A 15,389-nucleotide genomic window follows, 5' to 3' on the forward strand; every position below is an offset into this window, starting at 1 on the left:
AAAAAAAAAAGGAATGATGTTCTCACCTCACACTTTCGGGCAAAAACATATTCCCAGCCCAACAATATAGGAAACAAAAATTTGCTTTGTTTGGCTAAACCCAAAATGCTTTGTTTTGCATTTACATGCCAATTGAAAGAGCTGAAGAGGTAGTAGCTTCTGTGATTCTGCAGTCTGTTAAAAGCATTAACTATTCCATGTATTTTGAAGTGCTTTCAGGCTTAGTATTTATTTTACCCTCAATTTACTTTTCTGTGCTATAACTTTATTTTTAAAGGTAGTTTGAATGCAAGATAACAATGAGTCCTAAAAGACTAAAGAAATGGTGCAGAAGGAAAAATGTACCTTTCTCAATAATGACTCCCACAACTATCCTCTACTACTCATTAAGTCTTCATTTTCTCTTTTAACGAGGACCATAAACCTTTATTGCAATAACTTATGTATGTAAATTTTATTTTTATATTCAAATTATTTCTTTAGTATAGACTTGTTTTATTGGCCAATAAATAATTTTTTTAAAAAAAGATTTTATTTATTCATGAGAGACACAGAGAGAGAGAGAGGCAGAGACACAGGCAGAGGGAGAAGTAGTTCCATGCAGGGAACCCAATGTGGGACTTGATCCGGAGACTTGATCCTAGTACTGCAGGATCACACCCTGGGCTGGAAGGCAGGCACTAAATCCCTGAGCCACCCAGGGATCCCTCCAATTAATAAATTTTTGCATCAGCAAAAACTGTTTGGGTATTGGGCAGTTTTTCCACTGAAATTGATGGAACTATTTTCTCCAATAAAAAGGCTTTTCACTTAGCAGTAGAGATTTTAAAAACAACTTAAAATCTTTAGGCAAAGGATAGGTTTACAGACTTTTATATAAGGAAGAGAAGGAAATACATACATACAAATATATTGTTCTTCATTTACCAAGAAGATATAAATTTTTAAAATTTTTATTTAAAAAAAATTTTTAATGAGTTTATTTATTTATTCACAAGAGACACAGAGAGAAGGAAGAGACAGGCAGAGGGAGAAGCAGGCTCCCTGCAGGAAGCCTGATGCCAGACTCAATCCCAGGACCCCGGAATCAAGCTGCGTGCCAAAGGCACACTCAACTGCTGAGCCACCCAGGAGTCCCTAAATTTAAAAATCTGTATGTATCCAATAATATCACTTCAAAATATATAAAAAATTGAAAAGGAAAAATATAAAAACCCACAACCAAAATGGGAGTCTTTAATGCTCTAACAATCTTTCATATAAGCTATGAAAAGCTCAATAAGGATATAGAAGATCTGAACAACACAATAACAAACTTGATCTAATTGACCAATAGAACTTGGTACCCAACAATGGTAAAATAAGCATTTTTCAAATGCACGTGAAACGTCTGCCAAAATCAAACATATGCTATGTCAAAAAGCAAGCCTGAATAAATTTCACTGGATTGAAATAATTCAGAATATAATTCTCTGACCATAGTGGAATTAAACTAGAACCCATAATAAAAAGAAAGCTAAAAAACTTGAACTTCTTAGAAATTGAGCAATGCACTTCTAAATAACCTAGAGTTACAATGGAAATTTTTAAATTTTCTGAACTAAATGAGAAGACATATCAAAACTTGTGGGAAACAATTAAAGCAGTGTTATGATGTAGTTTTGGAATATAGGCGAGGTTTGCTGAGGGGAGGTCCGGAGCCAATGACCAAGAAAGAATTCTTTTTTTTCTTAAGATTTTATTTATTTATTCATGAGAGACACACCGAGAGAGAGAGAGAGAGAGAGAGAGAGAGAGAGAGAGAGAGAGAGGCAGAGACACAGGCAGAGGGAGAAGCAGGCTCCATGCAGGGAGCCTGATGTGGAACTCGATCCTGGGACTCTGGGATCATGCCCTGAGCCAAAGGCAGACGCTCAACTGCTGAGCCACCCAGGCGTCCCAAGAAAGAATTCTTGAAATGTCTTTGGTGCAAAATGATGGTTTTATTAAAGCACGGCAACAGAAACCCTGGACAGGAAGAGCTGCAGCCCCGGGCTTGTGAGAGGTGGCTGATTATATACTGGGGAGTTGGGGGGCGGTAAGGAAAAGGGAGGTTTCAAAAGAACTTTCATATGCTAAGGAGGACCTACAAGTTACCAGAGGCCTTGCCATTGTCAAGCTTAAAGTTGCTTTTCCCTCTAGGAAGGCATTAACATTAAGACAGTTGGGAACTTCCTGAGGAATGTCACATAAATCCCACCTTGGGGAGGATGGTGGCCAATGGCCAGCCTTCTGTTCCCCATCACTTAGAGGAAATGAGCAGCTTTAAGTGCATCTGTTAAAAAAGAAATAAAATAAAATAAAATGAATAAAATAAATAAATAAATAAATAAATAAATAAATAAATAAATAAATATAAAATAAAATGAAGCCTGCTTCTCTCTCTGCCTCCCTCTGTGTCTCTCTTGAATAAATAAATACGATCTTTTTTTTTTTTATTTTTTTTATTTTTTTTTTTAATTTTTTATTTATTTATGATAGTCACAGAGAGAGAGAGAGAGGCAGAGACACAGGCGGAGGGAGAAGCAGGCTCCATGCACCGGGAGCCTGATGTGGGATTCGATCCCGGGTCTCCAGGATCGAGCCCTGGGCCAAAGGCAGGCGCCAAACCGCTGCGCCACCCAGGGATCCCTTTTTTTTTTTTTTTAAAAAAGGAATGTTGGGCAGCCCCGGTGCCTCAGCGGTTTAGTGCCTACCTTCAGCCCAGGGCGTGATCCTGGAGTCCCAGGATTGAGTCAGGCTCCCAGCATGGAGCCTGCTTCTCCCTCTGCCTATGTCTCTGCCTCTCTCTCTCTCTCTCTCAATCTCTCTCTCTCTCTCTCTGTGTCTGTCATGAATAAATAAATAAAATCTTTAAAGAAAATAATTAAAAAAGGAATGTTATACACATGCACAGAAGTTATCTCTGTTTCACGTTAGTATATTTGTCCATTAAAACTTGTATGGGGGGGGGGGGGGCAGCCCGGGTGGCCCAGTGGTTTGGCACTGCCTTCAGCCCAGGGCCTGATCCTGGAGACCTGGGATCAAGTCCCACGTCAGGCTCCCTGTATGGAGCCTGCTTCTCTCTCTGCCTCTCTCTCTCTCTCTCTCTCGAATGAATGAATGAATGAATGAATAAATGAATAAATGAATAAATAAATAAATAAATAAATAAAATCTTTTTAAAAAAAACAAAAAACACGTATAGGGGGATCCCTGGGTGACTCAGCAGTTTAGCACCTGCCTTTGGCCCAGGGCGTGATCCTGGAGTCCTGATGGAGTCCCTCATTTGGCTCCCTGCATGGAGCCTGCTTCTCCTTCTGCCTGTGTCTCCACTTCTCTCTCTCTCTGTCTCTCATGAATAAATAAATAAATCTTAAAAAATAAATAAGGTTAATAAAACCGATAAACCCCTAGCAACACTGATCAAGAAAAAAAAGGGAGAACACACAAATTACCAATGTGAATGAAAAAGAGAGTATCAGAATATATCTTAAGACATTTAAGAAGTAATAAGAGGGATCCCTGGGTGGCGCAGGGGTTTAGCGCATGCCTTTGGCCCAGGGTACGATCCTAGAGATTTGGGATCGAATCCCACGTCGGGCTCTCGGTGCATGGAGCCTGCTTCTCCCTCTGCCTGTGTCTCTGCCTCTCTCTCTCACTGTGTGCCTATCATAAGTAAATAAAAATTAAAAAAAAAAAGTAGTAAGAGGATGGTATATACAATTTTATGCCATTACACTCCACAATTTTGTTGAAATACAGGGAAATTCCTTGAAATAGATTTACCAAAACTGATGAAAGAAGTACAAGCTGAATAATCTTGTATCAAAGAAATTAAATTGATTATTAAAAACCTTAAGAAGAATTCCAAGTACAGATGGCTTCACTGTGAACTCTCAAACATTTAAAGAAGAAACACCAATCTTACACAAACTGTTCCAGAGAATAAACTTGAGAGAACATTTACCAATCATTTTATGGGGCCAGAATAACATTGATATTAAAACCTGACGAGCAAAGATTTAAAAAACAAACATACAAACAAACAAAAATCAGTAAAGACCTGACAGGAACAATACAAGGAAGGACAGCTGATCTCTCTCTTGAACACAGATGTAGAAATTCTAAGCAAAATGTTAGCAAATCAAATCTGGGGACATATAAAGAGCATAATACATCATAACGAAATTGAGTATATTTCAGGAATGCAAGGATGTGAGTTAGGGACATACAGGGCTAGGCAGGGCTAGGTCGGGCCATGGAAGTAGGCTCACAAAAATCCCCAAAATGCTGAGATGTAAGGAAACCAGAGATAAAGGAACAAGCCAGACCATCCTGCCCTAAGGTATGTGTGGGGAGTCCCTGATTAGGCTCTCAATAAAAGACCAACCCTACAAGCCCTCAGTGGCAACCCTTTTGGGACCCTTCTTATTTCTGAGAGCTTTCTCTGTATCTTTACTTAATAAACTTTCCTTTAAACTATCCCTTTACTACTCTCCTGTGTTGGCACGAGATTCAATCTTCGACTCCATGAGACAAGAACCGAGCTCTCCCATATCAGGTGGTTTGACATTTGATAATAATTGATTTATTACATTAACAGAAAAAAAAATCAAATGATCATTATGATAGATGCAGGAAAAAGGCATTTGATAAAATCTAGTACTGGTTTGTTGATAAAAGGCACAGCAAACCAGGATAGGAGGAATTTCCTTAATCTGATCAAGAATATCACAAAAAACCTTCAGTGCACATCATTCTTATTAAGTTACTTAAGTGTTCCCTAAAATCAGTAATGAGGGCAGCCCGGACGGCTCAGTGGTTTAGCGCCGCCTTCAGCCCAGGGCAGATCCTGGAAACCCAGGATCAAGATCGGGTCCCGCGTTGGGCTCCCTGCATGGAGCCTGCTTCTCCCTCTGCCTATGTCTATGCCTCTCTCTCTCTGTGTCTCTCATGAGTAAATACATAAAAAAAATCTTAAAAAAAAAAAAAAAAGAAGAAGAAAAACATTTAAAAAAATCAGTAATGAGACAAGGATGACCACTGTTACTCAACATTTTACCAGACGATTTAGGGCAGTAAGAAAAGAAAGGAAAAAATAAAACTGCCATTATCTACAGATGAAATTAAGTAGATTGAGAAATCCAACAAATCCAAAAACACTGAGAATTAACAAGAGCCTTTAGCAAGGTTACTGGATACAAGATACAAAGAACCACTGTACTTCTATATATTGTCAATGATCAAATAGAACAATTTTTATTTTTATTTTTTTAAGACTTTAATTATTTGAGAGAGGGAGAGAGCACAAGCAGGGAGAGTGGCGGAGAAGCAGACTCTCCGCTGAGCAGGGAGCCCGACTCAACTCGACTTGACTTGAGGCCTAATCCCAGAACCCTGGGATCATGACCTGAGCCAAAGACAGACATTTAACTGAGCCACCGAGGCACCCCTGAGAGTGAGCCATTTTTAAAGATGCCATTAGGAAAAGACAGAAAAATCAAATGCTTAAAAATAAGTCTTAATGCTTAAAAATAAAGACAAGCAAAACCTGTATGCTGAAAATTAGATATTAGATATTAAATACCTGAAAATAGAAATGAAAGATCTAAACAGATGGAGGAACAGTCATGTTCATGAATGGAAGCCTCAATATTGTTGTCAGTTATCACGATACTGATCTATAGCTTCAATATATTCTTAATCAAAATCCCAGCAAATTATTGGGGGGGAGGGGTATGTTAACAAGCCAATTAAAAAATTTATATGAAATTGCATGGGGCAAGAATAGTCAGGCACTCTTTTTTTTTTTTTTTAGATTTTATTTATTTATTCATGAGAGACAGAGAGAGAGAGGCAGAGACACAGGCAGAGGGAGAAGCAGGCTCCATGCAGGGAGCCTGATACAGGACTCAATCCCGGGACCCTGGGATCATGACCTGAGCTGAAGGCAGATGCTCAACCCCTTAGCCATCCAGGTGCCCCTAGTCAGGCAGTCTTAAGGGAAAATAACAAACTTGTAGGACTTGATAACACACACTACCACTTATTAAGACATTAAAAAGTTATAGTTAAGATAAAATTATATTAGCACAGGATAGACAGATAAAACAACACAACAAAACAGAGTCCAAACACATACAATCATCTATTTTATGACAAAGGTGACAGTGAAGAACAGTGAGGAAAGAATGTTTTATTTATTCAGTTATTTATTTTTAAAGATTTTATTTATTTATTTATGAGAGACACAGAGAGACAGAGACATAGGCAGAGGGAGAAGTAGGCTCCCTGTGGGAAGCCCAATGTGGGACTCATCTTGGAACTCTGGGATCACTTCCTGAGCCAAAAGCAGATGCTCAACCGCTGAGCCACCCAGGCATCCCAAGAATAATTATTTATTTATTTATTTATTATTTTTTTTTTAAATTTTTTTTTATTTATGATAGTCACAGAGAGAGAGGCAGAGACACAGGCAGAGGGAGAAGCAGGCTCCATGCACTGGGAGCCTGACATGGGATTCGATCCCGGGTCTCCAGGATCGCGCCCCGGGCCAAAGGCAGGCGCCAAACCACTGCGCCACCCAGGGATCCCAAGAATAATTTTTTAAATAAATGGTGCTGGATTATTTGGATATCAATATTGAAAAAAAAATTGATCTTGATTATTCTCACCTGATCACACACCATACACACAAATTCCTGATGGGTTGAAATGTGGATTTAGATGAACTGAATGTGAAAAACGAAACAATAACGTTTTAAGAGAAAACCCTGGGGGAGACAAATATTTTTTAAACAGGACACAAAAGACACTAACTATAAAGGAAAGAATTGAGAAACTGAATTTCATTAAAATTAAGAACTTGTTTATCAAAAGATACCATCAAGAGAGTAAAGAGGTGGGACACCTGGGTGGCTCTGAGGTTGAGGTGGTGATCATGATGTCCCAGATAAGAGTCCGGGATCGGGCTTCCTGCATGGAGCCTGCTTCTCCCTCTGCTTGTGTCTCTCATGAGTAAATAAATAAAATGTTTATTTAATAAAATATTTAAAACAAAAACAAAGAGAGTAAAGAGGCAAGCCACAGAGTGAGAGAAGATATTTGCAACACAATAGTTTAGAGTATGCTTGCCAAAAAAGTTGAACTTGAATTTAATGAAGTCATTAGCACTAACATCCAGGTTTTGGGAAATTCAGGGTTTATAAAAGGACAAACTGCACCAAAAGGAAGCAAACACACAAATCTTGAATGAAGCTGTTCTACAAGACAAGTGACCAAGCTCTGCAGTAAAGCAAAGACTTGAAAAAGATACACAAACCAAAAAATAGGCAAGGGGGCCACTCTAGACTAAGAGAGGCGTTGCAATTAATTGTAATGTGGACCTTGTTTGGATCTTGACTTGAACAAACTTACTGTTAAAAAAAGATAAATTGAGACAGGAAGATTTGAATATGGACACCCCAAAATTATTGTTGACTTTGTTAGGTGATAAAAACATTGTGGCTAGGTAAGAAAATAACCACATATTTGTGGTTATTTAGGGGTGTACTGAAGTATTTAGGGGTGAAATGACACAATGTTTTGGGTTTGCCTTCCAATAATGCTTCTGAAACGTTAAAGTGCTAATAAATCACCCAAGTTTCTTGTTAAAGTACAGATTCTGATTGAGTATATCAGGAAGTGGGACAGAGAGCCCTAGTCTCACAAGATCCTAAGTGATTCCGTTGCTGGGCACCACGCCAAATTTTGAGCAGCACAGCTTTAAAGGGAGATGAAATGATGCAGCAAGTGTGGTAAGTCTTGATAACTGTGATCTGGGTGATGGTATGCTGACTTTATTACTGTTATTTTCTTTGCTTTTGTACACGATAACAATTTTATTAAAAACACACTTTCCAAAGGCTCAATGAGGAGGTGCATTGTGAGAAGGCAGTGTCCGATCTCTCATTTCTCAATTCCTAGGCCGTAACACAAAGCAGACATCTGCCCTTTATTTCGTCCCCTTTATACCCTGGCCTGGCCCAGAATGATTGTGGCAATTCATAAAAATTTACCAGACAGTAAGATAAAACTTATTTTAATAATGGGGCAGGTAAAGAAAAAAGGAAGGAAAAAGACAATTAGAAAAGAGGGTTGAGGGACACCTGGGTGGCTGTCAGTTGAGCCTCCAACTCTTGATTTCTGTTCAGGTTGTGATCTCAGGGTTGTGAGATAGAGCCCTGCATGGGACTCTGTGCTGAGTGAGGAGTCTGCTTCAGATTCTCACCCTCTCCCTCCCCCTCCTGGCTCACGCTTTCTCTCTCTCCCTCAATAAATAAATAAATCCTAAAAAAAAAAAAAAAAAAAAGAGGAGTGAACATAAAAGGGCACAATTAAACCGGAAAGGAGGCTAAGAGCTGGCCTGTGTGTTAAGCACTGGCACTTTCTATGGTGGGCCCCCCTTTGGACTCTGAACGCAGTCCAGGTACACAGTTGGTACCAAATAAAAGTTTGTTGAATAACTGCATAGGAATGCCTGGGTGGCTCAGTGGTTGAGCATCTGCCTTTGGCTCAGGGCATGATCCCATCCGGGATCCAGTCCCACATAAGGGTTCCTGCATGGAGCCTGCTTCTCCTTCTGCCTATGTCTCTGCCTCTCTCTGTGTGTCTCTCATGAATAAATAAATTTTAAAAACCCCGCATAAATGTATGAAATTTCTTGAAGCCAATATGATGAAAATTTGTATTATTCACAGTGTCCACAAAATTGGGAAAAGAATTTTTTTTTTTTTTTTGGGAAAAGAATTTTTCTGATGAAGCATGAAAACAAACAGAAAAACAGAAAAAAATTTCCCAGAATACTTTCTTCAGAAGAACAATGAATGGGGCAGCCCGGGTGGTTTAGCGCCACCTTCATCCCAGGGCATGATACTGGAGATCCCGGATTGAGTCCCATGTCAGGCTCCTTGCATGGAGGCTGCTTCTCCCTCTGCCTGTATCTCTGCCCCCCCCCCCCCCCCCCCCGCCTCTCTGTCTCTCATAAATAAATAACTAAAATCTCTTTTAAAAAGAACAATGAATGAAGGCAGAGTAGAGTTAAAGAAACAACAGCAGTGAATGAACAAACCTGCACCCCAAGTTACTTGGAGCTGTTATTTGTGTCTTGCCTGCCACCACTCAAAGTAGAATACAGAAAACCTAATCAGACTGTGAGTAATTCCCGTTTGGGGGTCATAGTTCACTGGAAATTGGATGAGAACACCAGAGCCCTCCCCACCCACTCAAGTGTACATTGCCCAAGTGCTTTTTTTTTTTTTAAAGATTTTATTTATCTATTCATGAGAGAGAGAGAGAGAGAGGCAGAAACATAGGCAGAGGGAGAAGCAGGCTCCATGCAGGAAGCCCGACGTGGGACTCAATCCTGGGACCCTGGGATCACGCCCTGAGTGAAGGCAGATGCCCAATCGCTGAGCCACCCAGGCGCCCTGATTTGCCCAAGTCATCCTTGTGTCCCTATGCTCTTCGGCGATCTCCTGCCTCCTTCCTCACCCTCCCCGACTCACCTCCTCCAAGAAGCTTTCAGATCTCCAGACCTCTATCTAGGCACTCTGTACCTCTGCAAGCCTTTTATCACAAACTGAAATTACCTTACTCATCTCCTTGTTCACTTGCTGCCTGTGACTGTTTCCCCTGCCACCAATGAGTCTCTTGAGGGGGAATGAGGTGCTCAATGAGTGAAGGGGGCTTACAGACACCCCTGCAGTCACCTACCATTCTCCAGGAATACAGGAGGACTGGACTTAGGTTCCTTGGCTCACTTTATGACAAGCCCTGTGTTTCTTGGTGAGCCAGGTTGGGGTAAGCAAACTGACTTGGAGAGAATTAAAAAGTAAGAACTAGGGGTGCGCCTGGATGGCTCAGTCGGTTAAGCTTCCGACTCTTGGTTTCAGCCCAGGTCATGATCTCAGGGTCCTGAGATGGAGCCCCAGAGCCCTGCACTGAGTCGGGGTCTGTGCTCAGGGTGAATGAGTCTGCTTAAGATTCTCTCTCCCTCTGCCCCTCACTGCCCTGCCCCCTATTCTAAAATAAATAAATAAATTTAAAAGGAAAAGTAAGTACTACTAACTTCTTACAGTGGGTGGTTGGGAGGCTTTTGTTCCCATTTTACTGTGTGACTGACAGCCAGCCATGGTTTGAAAGCCCTGAGGTAAGCCCAGTCTCCCCACCTGGGCATCTGTGGCATCTCCCTGCCCAGCTCGATGCCCCCTCTGCCAGGTCGGCTATCCAGCCACTTCAAGCTCCTCTGTATCCCATTCCCTGAACACCAGCCACAATCCTCCCACTTGTGGGCCTTTGCAGGAGCAGAAAACTGCTCCTCTCACCTCTGCCCCACCCTTTGGGGCCCTGCTCAGGCCTGCTCCAGGAGCTAGTCCAGATTCTCAACCAGAGTAACTCACTTGTCCCTGAGCCCCCAGCACATCCTGCAGTGTGTCTGATTCCGACTAAGTCCTGTGTAGGTCAGAGTGATCTGTGATTAAGTCTGTCTCCCCCCAAATGCAACCTGAGTCATCTATGACACCTGTCTTCCACCAACCACAAAGCTCCATTCAGTCTAGGGCCAGACCCAGAAGTATCCTGGAAATGTCAGAATAGGCCACAGATTCCTGTTTACCACTCTCCTATGCTGTTCCAGTTTTGCCTTATTCAACTGAGGGATCTTGATGCAAGATCTTTATGAGGTGGGAAAAGGGAGGAGATGAACAGGGAGACAATCACAGCTACCCTCCCAGAGTACCTGATTTCTTCCAGGCACCATACTAGGTGCTAAGGCTCAGAGAAGTTGAGTGATTTGCAAATTGAATACTTGTGCTTAGGGTCCAAGTCTGCCTAATTTAAGCCTTTAGTAAAGGCTGGAGACACTGGGGCAGGTGGGGGTGGGGGTGGTGGTAAAGAGGGTCACAAATGGCCGGAGAAACTGGGCACAGCTCCTGCTGAGCAGAGCTCCCAGTTGTGCCAGCAGCTCACTAAGCCTGGGCAGAGCTCTGACTTAGATAGCTGGTAATTAGGTCAGCGAGAATGTCCTGTGCAGGCACAGTGGCATACGAATGTGTGTAGAGGGGGTTTACCGTATTCACTGAGCTTCCCCAGACACCAGCACCCACCCTGAGAGCTGCTCAGGGATCTGCCAGCCATGGGCCACCTTGCTACAGCAGGGCCCTCTAGGCCCCTGACATTTTACCTCTGCTTGGGCTGTCCCGATATGGCATAGCCCCTTCCTTTTCCACTGAGTCTCAGAAAATAGAGCACGGGCCCTAGTGGGAGATAGTCTTGTCTTCAAATCCTTGTTTTGCCACAGAGTCACTGGAGGGCCTTGGGCAGCACCAACTGAGATAAATGGCTGTGTAGAGCAAAGAGGGCAATGCCTGCCCAGCGGCCACTGGAGGCTCCATACTTGGGCGCTGTTAGTGATATAACCACAAGGGAGGACCTGTCATGTTCTGACAGCCTTAACCTCCATCTCAAGCCCCTCTTGTGTGCTGTCAGATACAAGAGCCCAGCCAAACCAAAGTCTGTCACCACACTACCCACAGGGCTGCTTCTCCCAGGCTGTCTCGAGCCACATAGGCCTGCTGAGTAAAAATAAGACCCTCCTTTCATCCTGTCAGCCAGCACTGCCTCCTCCCTCAACCCTCTATCTTTCCCCAACACACTGGGCATTTCATTTTTTAAAAATTTATTTTCTTTAAACTCAATTAATTAGCATATAATGTATTATTAGTCTCAGAGGTAGAGACAGTGATTCATCAGTTGCATGTAACACCCAGTGCTCTCACATAATGTGCCCTCCTTAATGCCTGTCACCCAATTACCACATCCCCCACCCCCCACCTCCTCTCCAGCAACCCTGTTCGTTTCCCATAGTTCAGGTCTCTCATGGGCATTTTAAATATACAGTCTCACAGCACTATTCTCAGTTTAGCAAACTCAGGCCCAGGGGCAATGGTTTGTCCAAATTTACACAAGGAGCTATCTGTAGAACCGGGACTGGAGTCACGTGTCCTGATACCCAGCACAGAACACCCAGAAAGGCCTTGCGGGGAGCTCATGCCTCAGAGCCACATGCAAGGTGCCAGTCCCACGGGGCAGTTCACCTTCAACCCACCCACACTGGTATTTCACAAAGGAGCCTCATTGTTTCCCCTTTCTCCAGGATTTCACCTTCCAGCATGCAAGTCTCACTGTTGTCACTCTGCTCAAGAAGCTATGGCTTCCCATTCCCCTCAGGGTGAGGTCCAAGCTTCCGTAGCCTGGTACTCTTGACCCTCCACACTCCCCATCACCACCCTGGACCTCTCCAGCCCGACTGCTCACATGCCCCCCATATACATCTGGTTCCCACATGGACCACAGTCCATACCTGGCTTGTCCACAAACACTGCACTTCTCAGATATTTTGCCTCTGCCTGGAATGCCCTTTTTTCATCCCCCATGTGTGATAGTCAAAGGCATCCTCAATAGGCCCACTGGCTGGGGATTAGAGTGTTTGTTGTGAGTGCAGCCTGCTTTCTCTTCACACAGGGGCCCCCGGACAGGGACACTGTACCCTCAACCTCAGGGTCGAGCATGTCCTTGGGGGACGAGGAGGTGTGACGGCAACCTTCTGTTCCCCATTCAGTTCCCCATCTTCCTAAACAGACTCCTCACTTTGTCAATACTGCTTCTAAACAGAAAGCCCCCTCTCCCCCAATCAATCTATACTTGTTAAAGACCTCCATTCTCAGGGCCACGTTGGGCACTATGGTCCGTCATCTCTAACAACCAAGATCTTCGGTCATATACTAGCACACAAGTATCAGGGTATGCCCTAGGCAGAGCCAGGCCTGACATCTTCCCACACCCCATGACGGCTCCACAGGGCCACAGGCTGCAGCCTTAAGTTGGGGCAACAGCACAGCAGGCCATACACTTCTGGCCTGTCTTCACCACTGTAAGGTGACCCACAGAAAAGTGAGTGACTGTGGTCATAGACTGACCTGGGGACAGCAGGCTATATGGTAGCAATGCAAGATGTGGTTACACATGGGGGTATGGGCAGCTCCAGGGTTGTAGTATGTCTGTGTATCTGCTCCTGAGTAGAAAACTCTTAGACAATTAATATCATCTTATCTGCTCTCACAGATGTGAAGTGGACATCACCACAGTGGGTGGCTTGGGAAGGGCAGAAGGTCAGGGTCAGGCCAGAACAGTCTAGATTTCTTCCAGTCTTGGGAAGCCTAGCCAGGCACCGGATTCAGGGCCCTGAGCCTGAGTCATAATCTGAGGGGTTCCTCCCATCTTCCCTGCATCTCCTTGTCACTTTCTCCCCAGCCCCTAAGACTCAGCATCAGTCACACCTCCTCCAGGAAACTCTTTAGGATTGGTCCATCCCCCCCATCCCACCTCACAGCTTGGAGCAGAACTGTCACAGCTTCATTTCTCCCACTCAAGACTAAGACTGGGGCTGCTGGGGCCCTGCTCTCACACCCTTTCCCTAGCTTAGCTAAGCTATAGGCTAAGTGATTTTATTGCAAGCCTGCTCCTTGCTCTCTGCTGTCCATTGATTTTGGGACTGTTTGATAAATGACACCTGGACTGACATTGCTAAAAAAGGCACTGGGGCAACGGGTGGTCATGCCAGAGGCGACAGGAAATTGGCTACCAGGAGCCCAGAATGATGCCAGGATTAGCACCCCAGGCTATGGGATATTCTAGAGCTGGGAGGCAGGGCAGAGGCCAGAGCCCCATTTCTACACATACTTGCTTGTAACTTTGGACAGTCACTAGGCTCCCTTATCTCCAGTCATCTCCTCCTTTCTGGGAGGATGAGGGCTAGAGTCTAGTCTAAGTATCTTTTTCGGACATACTTGGTGATGGGGGAATCAAAGTCATAAGCCATAAAAAGTGTGAGACCCTCTCTACACTGTGCATGTGACTGAAAATAAAAGGCGAAACTGTAAAATAAGGAAAAGGAAGTTTGACAAAGCTTTGACCTTTTCATAAAGTCTATTGTGAATATAAAATTAAAATGTGTCCAAAAATGTATGCTTTGCTTGTGCCCTATAAGTTTGGTCTGCCTCCTGGTGACCTAGCCCCGGGGTGGATGCTAATTCTGAGTTCCCTCCAACAATGGATTCGGCTTTCTCAGGTACTGTCTGGTGCTTACTTGCTGGCTCCTGACCATCCTTCAGGGAGAACTCCATTTCCAAGCCTTGAAACATCTGCCTGATATCCATCTCGTTCTTCTATCACTTCTGACCAATGCAGGAGACCCCCCAGGGAAGCCTGTCCAGATCACCAGGCTGGACCACCCTAGTTCAGGCTTGACCTGAACAACCTCCAGCGGCTTGCTGACCATGCTCAATCTTGTCCCTGAAGCCTTGTGAGCAGGGGCAGGCTCATGGCTTGGCTTGCCCCAAGTGGTTTCCATGGTAGGTTTAAAGGCCAGAATGGGACCCCCAGGCTGGAAGAGGAAGTGCCCCCCATCACCCACACGCAGGTTCTCATACTGCCTTAATGTTAGAAACAGGAAGCAGACTCCCCCAGTGCACTCACTTTCTACCACACAGACATATACCCACCCCAGTCTCTCCTCAATGTTCATGTGCTCAGAGTCCCCACCCTCATCAGCTGAAGCCCAGTCTGTGATGGAAGGGTGCTCTGTTGGGCAGGGTGAGCATCATCAGTGTCCATACTCTGAGATCAAACTTGCACAGACCCAGGGACTTGCCCGGAATGGGTGCTGTAGGGATAAGGCCCAGGGTGGGGAGGGGAGGCTGGCTGGAGGAGGAACAGGGTGGCAGAGCTCTGGAGTCTGAAGCCACAGACTGTCAGCACTGTTAATAGCCTCAGAAGCGCCTCTGAGCAAGGCTGGGGATCTAACTCTGCAAGCAAGAGCCCCTCCCTGAAGGATTCCCTACTATCTCTGACCTCCCGCTCAGAGAGAGCCCCATTTAGACAGACAGAGGCACAGCAACCCCTTAGGGCAGCAGGTGAGGCTGACTTACTGGTCATGTAGAGCAGAGTGTGGAAGAGCCACATCCTAGCTGGAGCAGAGGCAGCGTGTGGACTCGGCCTCTTCAGCTTCCCCTTCTCAGCTTGGGTGGCTAGGAGGCGGAGACAGAGACACAGAAGCAGGGACCCACAGGCCAACAGGCACTTTCAAGCAGACACAGATGTTCCCACTGGTACATAACTGTGCGGCTTCCTCAGCAGTTGTGGGCTGGGTCTTGGAAGCCTTTCTCCATCACCCACACTTCTTGGAACAGTGAGCTGAGGTTTGGCCTGGAAACACAGCTCTGGATGTCCTCATCAGATGTGTGAGCGCAGTAGTGTTAATCCAGTCATTG

At 44.4% G+C, this 15,389-nt stretch overlaps 1 protein-coding gene across 3 annotated transcripts in view; it reads right to left on the reverse strand.

Annotated features, from left to right (window-relative positions):
* The window catches only part of ITGAE (integrin subunit alpha E), a 64,308-nt gene extending 48,919 nt beyond the window's left edge, over positions 1 to 15,389 (reverse strand). For all 3 annotated transcript variants that reach the window (XM_072747985.1, XM_025987924.2, XM_072747986.1), the window contains exon 1: positions 15,048 to 15,389. In XM_072747985.1, the coding sequence (XP_072604086.1) occupies positions 15,048 to 15,081 (34 nt within the window). In that variant the 5' untranslated portion in view covers positions 15,082 to 15,389. The remainder of the gene's footprint in view (positions 1 to 15,047) is intronic.

Source organism: Vulpes vulpes, chromosome 2, assembly GCF_048418805.1.
Source record: "Vulpes vulpes isolate BD-2025 chromosome 2, VulVul3, whole genome shotgun sequence".
Classification (NCBI taxonomy): Eukaryota; Metazoa; Chordata; class Mammalia; order Carnivora; family Canidae; genus Vulpes; species Vulpes vulpes.